This window comes from Podarcis filfolensis (assembly GCF_964270895.1).
Source record: "Podarcis filfolensis genome assembly, chromosome: 9".
Taxonomy (NCBI): domain Eukaryota; kingdom Metazoa; phylum Chordata; class Lepidosauria; order Squamata; family Lacertidae; genus Podarcis; species Podarcis filfolensis.
In genome coordinates, this window is record NC_139610.1 from 73,788,187 (window position 1) to 73,808,381 (window position 20,195).

General features: G+C 48.9%; 1 protein-coding gene across 1 annotated transcript in view; it reads right to left on the reverse strand.

The window, feature by feature from the left end:
• Positions 1-1,627: 1,627 nt before the first annotated feature.
• Positions 1,628-20,195, reverse strand: part of VPS16 (VPS16 core subunit of CORVET and HOPS complexes) — a 44,662-nt gene continuing 26,094 nt past the window's right edge. Inside the window, exons 17-24 of the mRNA XM_083571213.1 lie at positions 19,493-19,601; positions 13,113-13,210; positions 11,050-11,157; positions 9,935-10,012; positions 7,262-7,431; positions 6,640-6,736; positions 4,961-5,064; positions 1,628-2,390 (exon numbers count right to left, since the gene is read on the reverse strand). Of these exons, the coding sequence (XP_083427339.1) occupies positions 2,246-2,390; positions 4,961-5,064; positions 6,640-6,736; positions 7,262-7,431; positions 9,935-10,012; positions 11,050-11,157; positions 13,113-13,210; positions 19,493-19,601 (909 nt within the window). The 3' untranslated portion in view covers positions 1,628-2,245. The remainder of the gene's footprint in view (positions 2,391-4,960; positions 5,065-6,639; positions 6,737-7,261; positions 7,432-9,934; positions 10,013-11,049; positions 11,158-13,112; positions 13,211-19,492; positions 19,602-20,195) is intronic.

A 20,195-nucleotide genomic window follows, 5' to 3' on the forward strand; every position in this document is an offset into this window, starting at 1 on the left:
TTTGGCGGCCCGCAACAACAGCCCTGCGAGGTAGGGGAGGCCGGGAGGCTGCTGCTGCTGCTGCTGCCGGGCCCGAGGCCCCGCCCATAGAAAGCTGCCTGCAAAAGTGACATGCAGGCTGTCAGAATCTACCCCGCCGCGTGGGAAGCCCTTGCAGACAACCGCAGTGCTTCATCCTTAAATGCGCAGCCCTCCATTGTCTCCCCATCCATAGCCGCTGTTGCAGGAATTTATGTGTAGGTTGGGGGGTGGGAGTTGCCCCTCCAGCAGATGTCATGCACATGCAGCCCACTACCAAAATCAGCACAATCACTTTTGTGACTTTTGTGATTTGTCCCCACAAAACACTTCATCACAGTTTATTCAAAGGGCCTCTGCTGCACGATACCAAATGTAAGAATTCACTGATAAACGTATCTATGTACTGGCTCACTGGGAAAACTTCAGAAATTCATATAGACATGTGAGCTCAGCTACTCAGCAGCCCCTCTGCCTGAGTGATAATCCCTGGCATCCTGATACCTGAGTGCCAGACAGGTAGCCATTCCAGAAATAACAAACCCAGGTGAAGACAAAAGGGTGGGATTCACTTGGCTGGGAAACAGGGAAATGTAAATATCTCTTTTGTTATACTTGATGGGTGTTTGGTGGAGGGCAAGGAGAACCATGGGGCAGGGTCCAGGTTGCTCAGATTACTGCCACCAGACCTCCCCTTTCATGATGTATGAGTGATGTAGTTTGGGGGAGATGTAACATGGGGATTAGCAGCTAATAAAAGTTGGGGGGCTCTTTTGTTCGGGGCTTCCATCTTGTTCCACCTGGTGGCAGGTGGGAGTCCTGTCGCAACAGTCTTCAATAAAGACCAAGCCTACCGGCTGCTGCTTTGCTCTGGTATTCCTGGCTGGTGTCCTTGTTTTTTGTCCAAGAGAGCCCTCAGATTTCTCCATTAACACTGCCAACTCCTAGTGGCCGGGGTCCCTTCAGCCACCCCCCAATAAAATATTTGCCCCCCCTTCCCAAGTTGATGGGCATTGTCATTCAAATAATTTGCATGTGCCATGTCTTGTATTATGATGGGTCTTGCTTTCCTGCCCCCCTCAATATTTTATTCCAGTTGACACCCCCGCTGCCGAGACAGATGCCAACCAGAGCTGGAAGCAGGCGCGCCATCTGCAGGGCTGGCCTCCCAATTTTATTTTATTATTTTCGGAACACTTGATGGCAAGGGTGGGGGGAGAGAAACCTCCTTTGTCTCTTAACACTATACCCATTTCCGAAGCAAATTCTGCGCCGGGGTGATGGCGTGGGATTGGCGCCTCCTTGTGGCTGGGGACGTGGAGCAGTGCATCCAGTATCCTCGTGGGGAGAGGCGGGTGGGGCTGGTGGACTGCAAGCGTAACATAAGCAGAGCCTGCAGGATCAGGCCAATGGCATTCTGTTCTCACAGTGGCCAGCCAGATGTTTGTGAGAAGCCTGCAAGCAGGATCCGACCACAAGCATTGTGGAGGATAATCAATAATAATAAAACAGTCCACAGAATTATCCCAGTTTACCTAAAATACCATAAACGCGGGGAGGGCAGGATCAGAGCACCGCTCGAGAATGGAAGAAGCAAATGACATCACGATGTGAGCAGCTGTTGTTTATTTATACAATCCTTTCGTTCCCTCAAGATTCTTCCCACTTTACAAATTCACAAGGGGATTAAATAAAACAAAGACGGCATTATGGTTATGCAGGCAGTACCGGCGACGAACTCTTGGGCTGCGACCTCCACACAGAGAGAGAGAGGCAGTTCAGGATCCGGGCGAGCAAACTTCCTCTCCGAAAACGGAATCATCCCCCCTCTTAAACCAACAGCCCAAGAGAGAAGCCCAAGAGCCTGTTGTTTTGCAGAGCGCAATTGAAAAAGCATTTGATAAGGAAGGTTGGGAAGAGAGGGTTTGGGATTCCTTGTTCGCACGTGTGACTCCTTCTCTCCCAAACAACTGGAATCCAGGAGCATCAAATCCAGAGGAAGAAAGGAAGGAGGAAATTGCCTTGTGCGTCTGAAAACTCACCCACGGCCAACGCAAGGAGCGTGGCTCTCTTCTCCTTGCAAAAGGCTAACACTGGATGGTGCTTCTGCACCAGAGCTCGGCTGATGCCCCCCGGACAGGGAATGTCCAAAACTGACCCCCCAACCCCACTCCTTCAGCCAAGAGGGAGCTGCAAGGTGGGGGGGGGCAGGAAGGTGGGGAGCCCCCTATTTCTTTCCAAGCTGAGCTTTGGCGAGGTTGATCTTGGAAACGACAGAAGCGTCTGCGGGCGCCGTGCACTTTGAGAGGATGAGGTTCATCTCTGCCTCGTTCTTCCGTTCGATGGCGGCGTCGGAAGCCTGGCTCAAGTCCCTGCCGTTAAAAATAGGCGGAGAATAAGTAAACAAACAAACAAGGAGACGGCAGGGCGGAAATGCCTGCTAAAACGAACGGAAATGCAAGTTTTAAAATTCATTTGCTTATTTATTTCAGCAGAGTTCATAGCCTGTGCTCTTTCTGAGAAAAACGCTCCATCAAGCAGCTGAAAAGAAAATCCACATGAAAAACGCAGGCACTAAAATCCTAATTTAAACCAGAGGTTCCCAAATTGGGTGATTCTGTACCCCGGGAGGGGATGGCCTGGATGCTTGCTCAAAAGCAAGGGTGCGGTGGCAAAGGGGCACTGCGGGTGTAAATGACTATCAGACTTTGGAAAGCTGTTATCGCTGGCTCAAGTTCATCCATTTTGTTGACTTAACTAAACTTAACAGTTTCAGTTGGATCCGGATGAGCATGCAGTTAAATTGTCACTGTGTAGAATTTTATTATCTTCCTTAGGGGGCGATGCAAACTACTCTTCTGAATAATGATTTTTATAGGGTAGTGGGCACTGGGGGTGAGATCATATAACACTGGCCCTAAAGGATCTACGCTGGCTCCCAGTATGTTTCCAAGCACAATTCTGAGTGTTGGTGCTGACCTTTAGAACCCTAAACAGCTCTGGCCCTGTAGAACTAAGGAGCGTCTCCACCCCCATCGTTCAGCCCGGACACTAAGGTCCAGTGCCGAGGGCCTTCTGGCGGTTCCCTCCCTGCGAGAAGCCAAGTTACAGGGAACCAGGCAGAAGGCCTTCTCGGTGGTGGCACCCGCCCTGTGGAACGCCCACCCACCTGATGTCAAGGAAATAAGCAACTACCTGACTTTTAGAAGACACCTGAAGGCATTAGTTATTTTTCTCTTTGACATCTGGTGAGAGGGCGTTCCACAGGGCGGGTGCCACCACCGAGAAGGCCCTCTGCCTGGTTCCCTGTAACTTGGCTTCTCGCAGCAAGGGAACCGCCAGAAGGCCCTCAGAGCTGGACCTCAGATGTGGGTGGAGACCCTCCTTCAGGTATACCAGACCGAGGCCACTTAGGGCTTTAAAGGGCTTTTAAAGATGGGTCTTCAAGGCCCCTTTGGAAAATACAAATAACAATTTTTTAATTTGTGCCCTACCTATCTGACTCGGTTGCCCCAGCCACTCTGGGCCGCATCCCACAAATATAAAAGCAAACTAAAACGTCAAACATTAAAGACTTCCCTACACAGGGCTGCCTTCAGATGTCTTGGCCTGATCTCACAGTGGGTTTCATTCCGAGGGCAGTTCCCCAATTACAGGGACTTTAGACTTCCTGTTAAGTCCTAAGTGAGCCAGTGTGGCGTAATGGTTAGAGCGCTGGACTCAGACCCGGGAGACCAGGGTTCGAATCCCCACTCAGCCCAGAAGCTTGCTGGGTGACCTTGGGCCCGTCGGTCTCTCGGCCTAACCTACCTCACAGAGCTGTTGTGAGGATGAAATGAGGAGGAGGAGAGCCATATCCACCACCTTGAGATCCTTGCAAGATAACGGTGGTATATAAATGTGATAAATGGATAAAAATAAGTCTGCATGCTGTTAAAAGGGATGCTCTCCTCGTTGGCTGGACGCCTGTGCTGCGGAAGGCAGAATCTTAATAGAAACATCAAGTTGGAAAGGGTTCCAGGGGTCATCTAGTTCAACCCCCTGCATTGTGGGAATCTCAGCTAAAGCATCCATGACAGCTGGAATCTCATTCCTTGTAACTTGAAGCCATTGCTTCAAGTCCTACCCTCGTATCTACAGGACCGCCTCTCCTGGTCTGCCCCGCAGAGGACCTTAAGGTCCATGAATAATCATAGTTTAGAGGTCCTAAGGAAGTCAGACTATCCTCCACCAGGGCCAGGGCCTTCTCAGTGGTGGCTCCGACCTGGTGGAATGCTCTGTCCCATGAGACCAGGGCCCTGCTGGATTTAATCTCCTTCCGCAGGGCCTGTAAGACAGAGCTATTCTGCCTGGCTTTCCATTTGAACTTAGCCTGATCTTTTATTCCCCTTCCTTCCATTTTTCTGAAGATTACCCGCTCTGGGATCCCACAGCTAATTCTCCCCTGGTCTCCTCGCTGGCCCAAATAGGACTAATTTAGCCAGCTAGCCCTGGTGATCATCTAATGTTTATTGGATGGATTTTCCCCCTAAACTGATTTTTGAATTCTGAATTTATTGTTAGTCATGTTTTATACTGTATTTAATGCCGTTTTTTGTTGCATCAATTAAGTGTTAGCCGCCCTGAGCCCGGTTTTCTGAACTGGGTATAAAGAAAAAAATATTATTATTTATTATTACTCTCTGGAGCAGGAGAAAACCAGCTTGTTCCCTCTTCCATGTGACAGCCCTTGAGATATTTGACGATATCTCCTCTCAGTCTCTTCTCTCCCAGGCTAAACATCCCCAGCTCCTTCAACCGTTCCTCATACAGCTGGGTTTCCAGACCCCGGATCATCTTTGGTTGCCCTCCTCTCTGCCTCCAGCCCAAAAGGTGCCCAGAACAAGTGAGCCAAGCCCACTCCTATGGGGCAGAGACATTCCCCACCAGACCAGATACGTACCCTACCAGAAGGAAGGCTTTCACCCTCTGCTCTGGGGCAACGCGGGGGGCGTACTTCTTCGCTTCGTGGCGGTTGTGGTGCTTCATGCTGATCTCGACAAAAGGCTGCCAAAAAAACAACAACCCCACACCGTCAACACAATGCAAGTGTCCCAAAGCGAGCAGGGGACCCGAGGGCCACACTCCTTTTCTAGGCAGCCTCTGGAGGGCCGTGTGCTCTCTGTATCCATTCTTATGGTACAGCTGTAAGAGGCTCGTTCATAATTATATTTTGGGAGTGGTTCCTGTTCTCGTGTAGGTGCATCATTTTATCCTTTCTTTACGCATTCAAGGTTCACAGAATCATACAGTTGGCAGGGACCCCGTGGGTTTGTTGTAGTGATCAGATGGGATTACTCTGAGGAATTATAAAATATGCATCAAGCCATTGTGTCCGCTCTGAAAGCATGGCGTTGACTGGGTTCAATTCTTTGTCAATAATTTCTGATCAAATCCCACAAGCCTCTGCATCTCTGATTTCTCTACACCTGACAGACAGGTACAGCATTCTGAAACACAGCCCAGTTGCTTCATCAGGCATCCTCAGTACATAAAGATAGTAGGCTACTTTGATGTACCCTTCCTTGGTTTTGTTAATCTTAGGGCCTGGAAATAGTTCCACATGAAGGTGATAAAGACACCTATCTCCTTTGCATCCTACCTCTCGTGTTTATTGCTTGTTTATGACCTCCGGGGTTGCTGAATGTATTCCTACTTTTTAGTCCTGTTTTATTTACCGTATTTTTCACTCTATAAGACACACTTTTCGTCTCCTAAAAAGTAAGGGGAAATGTGTGTGCGTCTTATGGAGCGAATGCAGGTGGGAGGCTCTGCTCAGCCTCCCCGAGGAGGGAAAAGCCCCCAAGAGCCGCACAAACACTCCGCGCGCTCTTTAAAGGGAGTGCGGCTCTTGGGGGAGCCTTCATCCCCCTGCCCGGGAGAAGATGCCCACGGCTATCCCATAAGCCAGGACAGCAAGCGGGATCGCAGCGCAGCGATCCCGCTTGCTGTCCTGGCTTCTGCCTTAGCCGCTCGCAGCCTCTTCCGGGCAGGGGGAGCCTTCATCCTGCTGCCTGGGAGAGGCTTCGCGCAGCTATCCCAGAAGCCAGAACAGCAAGAGGCTATCCCAGAAGCCAGATCCCTCTTACTGTTCTGGCTTCTGGGATTCAGAATATTTTTTTTCTTGTTTTCCTCCTCCAAAAACTAGGTGCGTCTTATGGTCTGGTGTGTCTTATAGGGCGAAAAAATATGGCACTCTAAGATATATATGCATGCTCTTTGTAGTTAAAAGAATTTCTTTTGATCTGACTTTGTTCCACGTGCGGCTTTTGAAATGCTCAGAGGAAATCTGATTGGTTCTTACAAACACTGTGTAAAAAGTTCTTTTGTGAATAAAACGACCTGGGCCGATTATTATACGCACCCCTCCCAGAATCTTGCTGGTCAAGCGTCGTGTGTATTCTATTAATCAGAGTCCAATCCTTCCTTTGCTTTGGGAACACTTCATTTGTCTAGCACAATCCCTGGCGATGCAGGGATCTCAACTAAAACACCCCCAAGGCTGGTGCCCAGGAAATCACTGAGCAAGACTGGGCTCCCGTGCCTGGACAGTTTCCTGCCCCCGCCAAGGTCCTTCCTTACCAGGTATCCAATGGGGGACTTCTTGGACTTGGAGAACTTCTCCAGCTCTTCCCAGTCTCCTTGCTCAGCCAAGGCACTGATCTTCAGCCACCAGAACCTAACAGTGCAAGAAGGGGACAGCGTCACAACTGCCATGCTGGCCAGACCAAGAAAAGTGTGTCTGTATTGGGGGAGGGCGGTCCTCAAGGATCTGAGAAAAGTTGGACCTCCAGTCTGTGGGATGTGATACATAAGTAGCAGTCAAGTACAACATTCCTTGTTTTCCTAGAGTGGACTTGCAGAAGGATGTTTGCTCCAGTCAGTAGAAAACTTCCTTACCCCCGGGCCCAGAATACCCCCAGGCAAGGAGGAGGTGGGACCAGCATTCAAGGGCCCAGCCCAGCCCAGCTAAAACACTCCAGGGGGGCCAGCAAGGGGTGTGGCCTGGAGAGAACGCCCTGGGGGAAGGCCGGTTCCCCAAATCCCTGCCCCAGATTATGGGGCTTGGCTGTACGGTGGAGGAGTGGGGAACCGGGCCGAGTGTATTTGGGGCGCTTTCCCCACTCAACCATCCCGTGTGACTCTAGATCTCTGGGGCAGGGAATCCCCGCTCCTTCCTGGCCACTCCTCACGCCGCCCTGACCGTTTGTCGGGGATCTTGAAGTCGCGGTAGAACTGCTCCGCTCGCTTGTGGTTCCCCTCTAGGATGAGGTTGTAGACGGTGTCGTGGAGGGACTCATCGAGGTAGGGCTTGTCAAAGTCAGCCTGGAGGCGCCGCTGGCTGCGGAGGAGCTTGATCTGGTCTTCGGTGGCCTGGAAAGGGAAGGCGAGAAGAGAGAGGAAGACTTAGAGGACGCTGCAGGTGGACAGACAAAGGGACACCCAAGCCTTTTTCAGTTTGAGGGCTGCATTCCCTTCAGGGGCAACAGGAGAGAGCCAGCAGTCAAACATAGGAAGCAAGTGGAATTACCGTATTTTTTGCTCTATAGGACGCACTTTTTCCCCTCCAAAAATTAAGGGGAAATGTGTGTGTGTCCTATGGAGCGAATGCAGGCTCCTTGGCTTCAGCGATAGCAACGCGAAGCCTCCGAAGTGCTCCGGAGGCTTCGCGTTGCTTTCGCTGAAGCCTGGAGAGCGAGAGGGGTTGCTGCGCATTGACCCCTCTCGCTCTCCAGGCTTCAGGGATAGCCGCATGAAGCCTGTGGAGAGCAGCGCGAGTTCCCGCTGCACTCTGCAAGCTTCGGGTTCCTTTCGCTGAAGCCAGGAGAGCAAGACTCTCCTGGATTCAGCAGAGAGGGAGAGCTGCGCAGTGCCCCTTCAGCCAAACGGAAGGAGAAATGGAAGGGGCTCCGTTTCTCCTGCGGCTTTGCTGAAGGGACGCTGAGCAGAGAGGGGGAGAATTTTTTTTCTTGTTCTCCCCCTCTAAAACAAGGTGCGTCCTATGGTCCGGTGCGTCCTATAGAGCGAAAAATACTCTATTAGGATCTTGAGTGCCAAGCCTAAGGAGCACGGGAACTCATCTCTGGTGGGTCTTGTCCCCACGAAGCAGTTGCTGAGACTGAAGGTCCCCGGTGCCCCACAGCTGGCTAAGTCCCCTCCTCTCCAGGGTGTTCTCCAAACAATATGAGACTGTGCCTCCATGCAGTCAACCTCTCCTCCGCCCTTTTCATTCATTTTATAGCAGGGTTTCCCACACTTGGGTCTCCAGCTGTTTCTTGACTACAACTCCCATGATCAGCGGTCAGGGATGCTGGGAACTGTAGTCCAAAAAGAGTTGGGAGACCCAAGTGTGGGAAACCCTGGTTTAGAGAAAAGGAGAGTAAGGGGACATTTGTGAATTGTGCATGGCATGGAGGGAGCGCAAAGAGAAAAGCTTTTCTTCCTCTGCCTTGACACCAGAACTCACGAAGCTGAGTGCTGGAAGATTCAGGATGGATAAAAGAAAGTATTTGTGCAGTGCAGAGTTAGACTACGGGAGTCATGTATAAAATCAACAGAAATAGCCTCTATGGATCTAAGACTAAGACTAATTCAACAGAAAATAATATTCAGAGCCCAGCAAAACTATACCAGAAGAAAATAACAAGTGCAGACAACTGCTGGAGATGTGGGAGTAAAAATGTGGACTTAGTACATATGATGATTAACTGCCCAGTGATAAGATCATTTTGGTGCGAGGTGAGGATATTTATAGCATGAGCAATAAAAATAAATTGTTATTTAGAGGAACTGAATTTAATTCTAAATTATATTCCGGAAACGTGGGAGATTAAAAGGAGTCAAAAAAATGGATGTACCATGCCATATTAGAAGCAAAAAAACTTGTTTTGATGAATTGGAAGAGCCGTAAAAAGATTCCATTGAGCACATGGATTGATAATATGGACAGATTAGCTACATACGAGCGAATTGCATGCTGACGCAAATTAAGAATGGATAAATATGAAGAAATCTGGAAGGAATTTTTAAGCGATAAGGCGGACAGTGGTGGGAAGTAGGGGGAGGAGAGATGGGGAAATACTGTTAAAAGGGTGTAGTCATAGGTATAAAGGTAAAGGTAAAGGGACCCCTGACCATTAGGTCCAGTTGCGGACGACTCTGGGGTTGCGGCACTCCTCTCGCTTTACTGGCTGAGGGAGCCGGCGTACAGCTTCCGGGTCATGTGGCCAGCAGGACTAAGCCACTTCTGGCGAACCAGAGCAGAAAACCAAACGCCGTTTACCTTCCCGCCGGAGCGGTACCTATTTATCTACTTTTGACATGCTTTCAAATTGCTAGGTTGGCAGGAGCAGGGACCGAGCAACAGGAGCTCACCCCGTCGCGGGGATTCGAACCGCCGACCTTCTGATCAGCAAGTCCTAGGCTCTGTGGTTTAACCCACAGCGCCACCCGCGTCCCAGTAGTCATAGGTATATCAGTATTCAAATCTGAATTGTCAAATTGTGTTATTAGTGTTATTATGGTTTTTGTTGTATGTGTCGTTTGCGGTTGTTGTTTGTATTGAAAAAATGATTTAAAAAATTAAAAAACAACAACTATGGAACTCCCTGCCACAGGAGGCAAAGTGGCCACTGAGTCAGGTAGCTTTGAAAGAGGACTGGACAAATTCAGGGAAAAGAAGAGGACTATTGATGGCTACTAGTCAGGATGGCTGTGCTCAAGCTCTTGTCCTCAGATCCTTCTAGCTGGTTTCCCACAGGCAATCTGGTCAACCCCTATGAAAACAGGATGCTGGACAGGACATGGGCCACTGGCTTGACCCAGCAGCTTCTTCTGATGGTCATGACACACAAGGGATGCTTCTTCACGCACTCACCTTGGCCGCAAATTCGTTCTTGGCTTTGTAGTACTCATCCACTGCGTTCTGCAAACTGGCCACCCGCCCATCAATCTGCTGTGGAAGAAAAAAGAACCCCTTGCGCGTTTTAATACAGGCTAAGAAAAATGGCCCATGTCCGCTCCGGGATATACAGCAGTTGGGCTAGGAACAATAACAGAAGCTGTTGCTTCCTTGCTGAGGTTTGGACCTGTATGAATAATCTGCCTTTTCCCTGCAATCTCAGAGCTCTGGAGACTGAAAGATTTATGTAGGACAGTTCTGCACAGAGAAACGAGTCCTGCGACCCGAGTTAACTGCGTGCAAACTTCCTTAATTGGCATACATTTCCCTGTTTTATTTTCACATGGGCGACCACTGGCTTAAATTCAACACCGACTTCCCTCCCAGAATCCCACTACGCCCGTTGCTCACAGCAGCCTTATTATGGGCCAGAAAGTTGGAACGCATGGGGCAGCGTTTTCGGCTTCCAAAACGAAAGCCGAAAGGTTCTCGGGTTGCACATTTCTGCACAGTTTATTGAGCCCACCAGGCGCCACACAAACGTGGAGGAGACGCTGCCCCAACTACTGTATTTTCTGGCGTATCAGACTACTTTTTAACCCAGGAAAATATTCTCTAAAGTCGGGGGTCGTCTTAAATGCCGGCTACAGCAGCAGCTCCTGCGGCAACTCCCCACCAAAGGACAAAACGACAGCAAATTAAATCAGAGGACACCAAGCTCTCTAGATGAAGCAGAAATATGCTTGAAAATTGGCCCCAGAAGCCCCCCCCCCAATCACCAGCAACAGGAATCAACAACAGCATTAAGCGCACCCCCGGCCACTGGGAAGTGCAGTGGATTTCCGAGCCGGACTGGAGACTGTTTTTTTTAAATTTTTATTTGGTGTGCGTTGAAAGTGGGGTAGTTTTATACAGTGAGTATATCCCAAACTCTTATATTTTAACTGGAAAAGTTGGGGGTAGTCTTATACGCCAAGTCGTCTTATACGCCGGAAAATATGGTATATATCCTGCCGCAACCTCCTAAATCTAGATTTGCCATCCTCCCTGGACACCCTTTTCTCCCCGCCAGTCTCCCGGGAGCTCCTTACCTTATCGCTGGCATAGCTGGCACGCACGTGGAAGTTGCCCAACTCCTGGTGGTCGTCGTCTTGGTTGTAGAGGTCTTTGAGCGTATCTAGCTCTTGGTATTTGCAGAACTGGGGACGAGCAAGCCAAGGGTTAAATATCTATCATCTATCTATTTATTTAAGTCCTATACCGGCCTTCATCCGAGGGTCACAGGGCGGTTTACAATATAAAAAGCACATAAACGCACAACAGAAACAAGAGAAACATGCACAGTTTAAAAGGCAATGGATATGTGAATCCAGGGCCCGCCTCGCAGGGGTGGTGGGAGGATCCAATGAGAAACAATCTGAGTAACACAGAGCAAGGTGGCAATTGAGGGGAAGAGACCATCCTTCCGGGTGCAAGCGCTCCGAATTCAATTCCTAGGCTCTCCAGCATCTTCACTTCAAGCAACCATAGGGGTTTCACTTTTTTAAAAAAATAAATCAATTCATTCGACTTTTAATTAGCACACCGCTTTTCTATACTACTTTACAGAAGGCAGTTTACAGCAACAAAATACAGTGGTACCTCAGGTTACAGACGCTTCAGGTTACAGACGCTTCAGGTTACAGACTCCGTTAACCCAGAAATAGTACCTCAGGTTAAGAACTTTGCTTCAGGATGAGAACAGAAATCGCGCGGTGGCAGCGCAGCAGCAGTGGGAGGCCCCATTAGCTAAAGTGGCGTCTCAGATTAAGAACAGTTTCAGGTTAAGAATGGACCTTCAGAATGAATTAAGTACTTAACCCAAGGTACCACCGTATACAACAAAGAACTCACACCTTATAATCATCTGTTCCAATACAACAGGTCATAATAAAACACAACTTTAAAATGGAACGACTTATGTCAAATATAGTAATATTCAATAATCTATTAGAATAGAATAGTACACAATAAAATTAACTCTCAAAACATCAGCAAAAAATAATTAAACAGAAATTCACTCTTAACCATTACAATAAATAATTACTAAACTATGATCAATGAAAATAACTGCAAGCTGCAATGCATAAAATACCGTATTGGCCTGAATATAAGCCTCACTTTTTTTCCAAATTCCGACTGTGAAAAGTTAAAGTGCAGCTGAAATTCGCGACCTTACAAAAATTGGCTTTTACGATATCGCTGCTGAAACAGACATATGGTAAAACGGAATGGTTGTGAGTGCCTGCAGAATTTTGAGGGAGTGGCTTTTTTTCTCTCCCGAATTTTAAAGGTGTGGCATATATTCAGGCCACTGCGGTACCACAACACATACAAAACCATGTAAAGGGATCAAACTGAGAAACCAACACACACAATTTATAAAATTATTATTTTTTAAACCCCTGAACTTCTTTTCTTCCTTCCCAGCTGTTCCAACACTGTGTCTCTTATCCTTGTCATGACTTACTGTTACAATTTTCACTCATCAATTATCATTGTCATCAACAATTTACACCCCAATTTTCATTATGAAAATGAAAAGTGGGTCGAAATTTGTAAACTGCCTTGCTGTTGAAGCCTCAAGTTGTCCGGCAAGGACAAGAAAAAACACTACAATATTAAAACAACAAACTCTCTGAAAATCAAAGTAGCTCTGCATGTTTTTTCCTGCTATCATCATCCTCAACATTAAGACGACCCATAATATTTTTATTATGTTTTCAGGTATGCTGTAAGCTGCCTAGAGTGGCTTGGGAAACCCAGCCAGATGGGTGGAGTATAAATAATAAATTATTATTATTATTAACGTCTTCCTAGATCTGAAAACCCGACAGGGGTGGCCAGCGTATCCGGCCCCTCACAGGCTTCTTCTGGCCCTCACGTTTAAATGCAGAGCCCGGGGGTTGAATCCTGCACTGTCAATTCCTGCAAATTCTGTGCTCTGCCCCTAACCTGCGGCACCGATCCTTCTCGGCTTCCAGACCTCTCCCTTTCCTTGGTCTCGCAGCAGGGCCTGGGATGTGTCTCGCAGCTGAATTCAGCCCTCCAGGCACACCTGCAATGCATCCGCATTGCTACCACCCCCTACAACAGGTGTGCCTCAAAACCTCACCTGGCGATAGAGGCTCAAAGCCACCGGCTGGTTCTGCAGAGTCATGAAGAAGGTGCCGCGGTTCAGCTCGTTCTTCAGGTGCAGGACGACCGTGTAAACTGGGAATGAAGAAGAGAGAGGTGAAGAATGTTAATTGCTCAGATAAGCCTTGGCGTCCAGCCCGCTTCGGCTGCGCAGTTCTGCTAGGCCTCCGGACTTCAAAGGCCACATTCCAAAGGCTCTGAGCAAACGCAGAGTTTAACACAGCGGCAAGAGAAAGCTGCAAGCTCCAATGCGTTCTTCAGTGTGCTTAAATAAAATCCACTCAGGATCTTAGCAGCTAGAAGCAGTTTTTATTTACAGCAGACTATCCATTGTCTATCACAGCGAACAGCATCGTGAAAACACGTCCTCTCTCCTCAAAAGCGAAAGTAGAGAAAAAGAACAAAGGCTGGAGACTCTCGGATATGACGTGTCTCCCCCCTCCTCCCAATTTGTAGGCAGGGCGTACACTCTGAGCTGTTTAACACTGTAAGCTCAGGTTCTCCTCACACCCCCTCTCGCCCTGCACTACTGTGGGGAAAGTATGTACAGAACTTACCCCCAACTCCAAACCACCACAAAACTCCCCATGACGCTGGAAGCTTAAAGGTTTGGTAAATCCATCGGCCAAGTTAATGTGACTGGCACAATACTTCAGCTGAATCAAACCTGACTGAACACTCTGGCACACATTTTGGAAACGTATGTCCAGATGCTTGGTTCTGGCCTTAAATTGCGCAGATTCAGCCAATTTCAAACAAGGTTGATTGTCTTCCCAAACCGTGATGGGCAAGCTACAATCCCCATTGATCTCTTGCACCAAGCATCTATAGAACTCTAGTTCCCGGCACAAATCAGACAGTGCACTGAATTCAGCCTCAGTAGAAGACAGCGCAATGAGACTTTGCTTCCGGGACTTCCACCCAATTAGTGACTTCCCAAACTTTACCACTAACCCAGACACAGACTTGCGGTCCTGCAAATTCGCCCAGTCACTGTCCGCATAGCATGTGAGCTTTGCCTCACCTTTAGCTGGCAGCTTAAGACAGAAGTCTTTGGTATGCTGCAGGTAGCGCAGTACCCGCTTGATACCGTGCCAAGCACTCACACTGGGCTTTGACGCTTCCCTACTTAGCAGGTTGGTAGCAAAGGCAATGTCTGGTCTGCTCCACTGGGACAGATACAACAGACTACCTAGAGCTGACTGAAAGAGCTCAGCATTCTCAAACTCGGCACTTTCTGCTTGCTGGTTATCTTTCACGAAGTTCATCTCCATGGGCGTCCGAACTCCTGCACAATCGGACATTCTGAACTTCTCAAGCAACTGCTCAATCTTGCCTTTCTGACTGAGCAAGAAGCTACCATCCTCAGTTCTCGCTATCTGCACGCCTAGGTAGATCTTTACTGCACCCAGGTTCTTGAGCTGAAACCGTTTCCCAAGCTCTTTGGCAAACTTCTGCACCTGTTTGTCTGCCTTTCCAATGTGGATGATGTCATCAACGAAAAATAACACCAATTACTGTGTGTCTCCTGATCTTCTAAGAAATAGGCAACTGTCAGCAAGACTCTTCCTGAAACCTAGCTTCTCCAAAGCTTCATTCAGGCACAAGTTCCAATTCCTGGCCGACTGCTTCAGGCCGTAAATTGACTTGTGAAGTTTCCACACAGTACCTTGCTCATTGCCCTCAAACCCTGGAGGAGGAAGCATGTACAAATCCTCCTGGAGGTCTGAGTTCAAGTAAGCAACGTCCACATCAAAATGATGCACCAGCAACCCTCTCTGTGCAGCAATGGCCAAGAGCAAACGTAGAGATTCACTCCTACAGGTGGGAGCATACGTTTCCGTATAATGCAACCCCCTGCGCTGCGTGAATCCTCTCGCCACTAATCTGGCCTTATACTGCGGTTCTCCTGTCACTGTGGGCTTAAGACGGTAAACCCAACGGCTACCCACGGCCCGGTTTCCCACCGGCAACTTCGTGAGGGAGAACACACCTAGAGACTCCATTGAGTTCATTTCCTTCTGCATCGCCTCATGCCATTTCCTGGCTTCTTCCTGAGGCAGTTTCTGAACATCCTCAAAACTCTCGGGTTCACACTGTGCCATTCCGACCCACACGCTAGTGACAGCAAACCTTTCAGGAGGTTTCCCCTTGGTCGTCCGAGCTGAACGGCGCAGCACTACTTCAGGAACCCCCTCTGACCCACTGGGGCCAGCCAGAACGTCCTTGGCATCAGAGAGCTCCCCCTCTGACTTACTGCGCCTTGTGGACTTCTCAGCCGAACCTGTGGGGGAAGATGGAGCACTGCGTTGCTCAATCTTCACAGCCTTGGGAGAAGTTCTCCCTTCTGCCTGCACTGGGTCTGAACTCTGAGCCTCAGTAGCAGGTTCAACCTCTTCCTCTCCTTCATCGGCAGAGTCAAGCAGACTCTCTGACAGGATGTCAGGGTTCCCATGTATCCTTGTCCAGCCACTCTGCTCACAGAATTCAGCACTGTTGCTGAGCAGAATCCTGGACTGATTCCCTGACGGATAAGCAAACCTCCACCCCTTAGTCCCTGGCTCATACCCTCAAAAAATCAACTTTTGCGACTTGGGTTCACCTTTCTTGCGTTTGGCCTTTGGTATGAGGACCTAAGCCTCACAGCCAAAAATGCGGAAGTAGTGCACTTTCGGCTTCTTTCCATGCAGCAAGAAGTACGGTGTGTCACCTACCACTGAATTGAACGACCTGTTCAGAATAAAGTTGGCCGTTCGCCAAGCCTCCCCCCAAAAGCGCTGTAGGAGCCCGGCATCAAACAAAAGAGCTGCGGACATCTCCCCTAGACTCCTGTTCTGTCTTTCTGCAATCCCGTTCTGTTGGGGAGAGTGCGGAGAGGACAATCTGTGTTGAATCCCCTTTTTGCGGAAGAAACTTTGCAGTGCAGACCCGGTGAACTCCCCACCGTGATCGCTCTGAAAGTTTTGCACCCGTGTGGAAAACTGCAGTTCCACAGCTGCAATCCAGTCTTTGATTAGCGGCGCAGCTTCATTCTTGTGTCGGATCGTGAAGGTCCAGGAATTTCGTGTATGGTCATCAATCAGAACCAGCGCATAATTGGCTCCGCCCATACTGGTCACAGACATCAGACCTGACAAATCTGCATGAATTAATTGAAAAGCCCTAGTGGTCACCCTCTCAGACCTTGGGTATGTGCACGTTTTCACCTTTGCGGACTTGCACGCTCTGCAATCTAGAAACTTAGCACATGATTTCATTTTGCACCCTTGCGTACACTCTGGGATCTTCTTCACTGACCCCCAGGATACGTGACCCATGCGTCGGTGCCATAAGTGAGCACACGCATCATGAACTGGAACGTTGGCACACTGTGCTCGAGCCACCTCCGTGTCACCTGTACCTGCAAAAGAAGCATCTATCACAAACAACCTGTCCTTACATTCAACACTGACTAGTTGCTGTCCATTCTTAGAAATAGAACACTTATTGTTCCCAAAACACACTTTGTAGTTCTCAGCAAGAAGGGCGCTGACAGACAGCAACGCGCACGACAGTCCTGGAACAACAAAAGCTTGGATCGAATCCTGTAAGAAAGAACAAAACAGTGAGCCAGTCTGCGTGAGTGGGTGTCGAGTCCCATCTGCTAAACAGACAGTCTTCCCAGAAGTTACAGAGGTGCAGTTCTCCAGGAATCCTGCAGATGGCACTAAAATATGGGAAGCTCCACTATGACAAAAGTCAGCACAGCATCCTGTTGACAACTCTTGACTACAGCCATGGAGGCTGCCAAATGTTTATGTTCAGTGTCTCTGCCAGCTGCCTTCGGCTTGCCTTTCCCACGCTTTGAAGAAGAGCCCTTTATCTGGTTGCTACGGGAGACGGCCTTCGGCTGTTCCTGTGCCTCCACTGGACATTCTCTCACCAGATGGGAGGGGGAGCCACAGCGATAACAGCAGCGATGCGTAGCAACAGCACTCACAGCTCCCTCTTCAGCCATTTCTGCGTTCCCAGCACCCCCAGCTTTGGGTGCACACCCTGGGCCTGCACGCTCCCCAGCACTCTGGTTGTAGGCCTCAACATCACACGGCCCCTCGGAGACAAAGCAGCTACTCCCAGCTGTAACTTCAGGAACATGGCCAGCAGCCCCCTCTGGGCTCTCAGCTTCCTCCCTGCTCTCGCTTTCTCCCGGCCCTGGGCTCCTGCTGAGCTTTCACACAGACTCCTCAGCACCTGCCAGGCGGCCTGAGCCGACTCAACGCCCTCCAGGTGGGGCAACAGCAAAGCGTCCACGCTTGCTCTCAACATGCAGAGCTCTCTGTGCATTCTTTGCTCTCTATCTTCCAGCAAAGCAGCCTCCAAGTCTGCTGCGCCATCTTCAGTAGCAATTGGCATGGGTGGGGCCGGCTCCTTCTGGGCTATACTCCAGAGCCCTGTGGCCAAAAAGCACCCCCTTACTCTTCTAACCAAGATATCCCAGGACTGGGTTGTGAGCTTTTCAAACGGGACATCATAAAAGTCCTGGAACTCAGCCATCTCCTCCCCCAGTGCTCCCATGGGGCTTTGGAGTACTCACACGTACCAAACCGGCTCCGAGGATAGGCCTCCGGTGTCCCTTTGCAGCACACAGCTTGCAGCCAGCCTCCCTGCTTTCTCCCAGGCAAAGCCTCAAAGCAGGACTTTTTTCTTCTGGCAGCAAAAACAGCAGCTTCTCTAATTGCAGTTACTGTCTCCCATAACCTGAATAATGTTAATTGCTCAGATAAGCCTTGGCGTCCAGCCCGCTTTGGCTGGGCCTCCGGACTTCAAAGGCCACATTCCAAAGACTCTGAGCAAACGCAGAGTTTAACACAGCGGCAAGAGAAAGCTGCAAGCTCCAATGCGTTCTTCAGTGTGCTTAAATAAAATCCACTCAGGATCTTAGCAGCTAGAAGCAGTTTTTATTTACAGCAGACTATCCATTGTCTATCACAGCGAACAGCATCGTGAAAACACGTCCTCTCTCCTCAAAAGCGAAAGTAGAGAAAAAGAACAAAGGCTGGAGACTCTCGGATATGACGTGTCTCCCCCCTCCTCCCAATTTGTAGGCAGGGCGTACACTCTGAGCTGTTTAACCCTGTAAGCTCAGGTTCTCCTCACAAGAGGCTGGTTAGATGGAGAGCAATGAGCCCTGAAGCAAAGACCGCCTTGAACAATATTGTACCCAATTCACAGAACCTAACCAAGGGACTCTCTGCGCACGCTTCTAGGAGCCACAGGTGCAGGATGAGGACCAAAGATGGACAAACCTTTGAAGGTCATCTGGAAACTGCAACTAATCCAGAATGCGGCAGCTAGATTGGTGACTGGGAGTGGCCGCCGAGACCATATAACACCGGTCCTGAAAGACCTACATTGACTCCCAGTACATTTCCAAGGACAATTCAAAGTGTTGGTGCTGACCTTTAAAGCCCCTTAAAGCCCAGTATACCTGAAGGAGCGTCTCCACCCCCATCGTTCAGCCCGGACGCTGAGGTCCAGCTCTGAGGGCCTTCTGGCAGTTCCCTCACTGTGAGAAGCCAAGTTACAGGGAACCAGGCAGAGGGCCTTCTCTGTGGAACGCCCTCCCAGCAGATGTCAAGGAAATAAACAACTATCTGACTTTTAGAAGACATCTGAAGGCAGCCCTGTTTAGGGAAGTTTTAAATGTTTGATGTTTTATTGTGTTTTTAATATTCTGTTGGGAGCTGCTCAGAGTGGCTGGGGAGGTCCGGCCAGATGGGCAGGGTATAATATGTTGTTGTTGTTGTTGTTGTTGCTGTCACTGTTATTGTTAATTAGCCTGGAAGGAGCACAAAGTGTCCCTTGCCACAGGTACAGTGGTACCTCAGGTTACAGATGCTTCAGGTTACAGACTCCGCTAACCCAGAAATAGTACCTCGGGTTAAGAACTTTACTGCAGGATGAGAACAGAAATCGCGTGGCGGCGGCAGCGGGAGGCCCCATTAGCTAAAGTGGTACCTCAGGTTAAGAACAGTTTCAGGTTAATAACGGACCACCAGAATGAATTAAGTTCTTAACCCAAGGTACTACTACTACTACTAATAATAATAATAAAATTAATTTATACCCCGCCCTCCCCAGCCAAGACCAGGCTCAGGGCGGCTAACAACCGATATAAAAACCAATTGATTGAAATACAACTTAAAAACAAGATTAAGATACAACATTAAAACATTAAAATGCAGCCTCGTTTCAATGGAAACTCAAATCAAAAACTTTTTTGGGGATGAAAACATCAGGTGCAGGGGTGCCACTGTACTGCCCCTCGCGGGGAGGCAGGGAGGCAGGCAAGACAGGGAAAGTGCGTCTCTGCTTTACCCAAGTCGGTGTCTCCGCTCTCGATGGCCTTGCTAAGCGCCAGCTGACTGCTCTTCATCTTCAGCAGCAGAGGAACCTGCTTCCCCGACCGGGGTTCGTACTCCAGCAGCTGCAAGCAAACACAATGGTCAACGGGTGTTGCACTGCATTGCAATATTATTTCATAAACTTCGTAGGAAGGGACCCCCAAAGTCAATCTAGTCCAGCCCCGGAGAATGCAGGAATCTCAGCTAAAGGCAACTAACATTTAGGGGACCAGAATGGCTACTAGCAGTTGCAAAAGGCAGAAATGGCGTGGAGGCAACCAGCCCCACCTGCCAGTGTGCCGTGGAGGTTACAGTATCGGCCTAAAAAAAAGAACTGGGATTAGTATTGTTTAAGTTATAAAATTTAAAAAGTTGATTGGAAAAAAAGGTGTTAGTTAAAAGGAATGTTAAGAGATTAGGATTTGCTGGATTAACAATTTGAACTAGAAAACAAGAAGGGGAGGTATGAGGAAGTCAAAGAAACATGTTATTGAAAAATTGATATTGAAATTGATTTGTTTTTAATATTTTTCCTTTTTTTTCTTTTTGTGTTTGTATAAAATTGGAAAATTGAATAAATATTTATAATAAAATAAAATACAGTATCGGACTAGGACCCAGGAGAGAGCTGGGTTTGAATCCTCGCTCGGCCATGAAGTTCACTGGGTGGCCTTGAG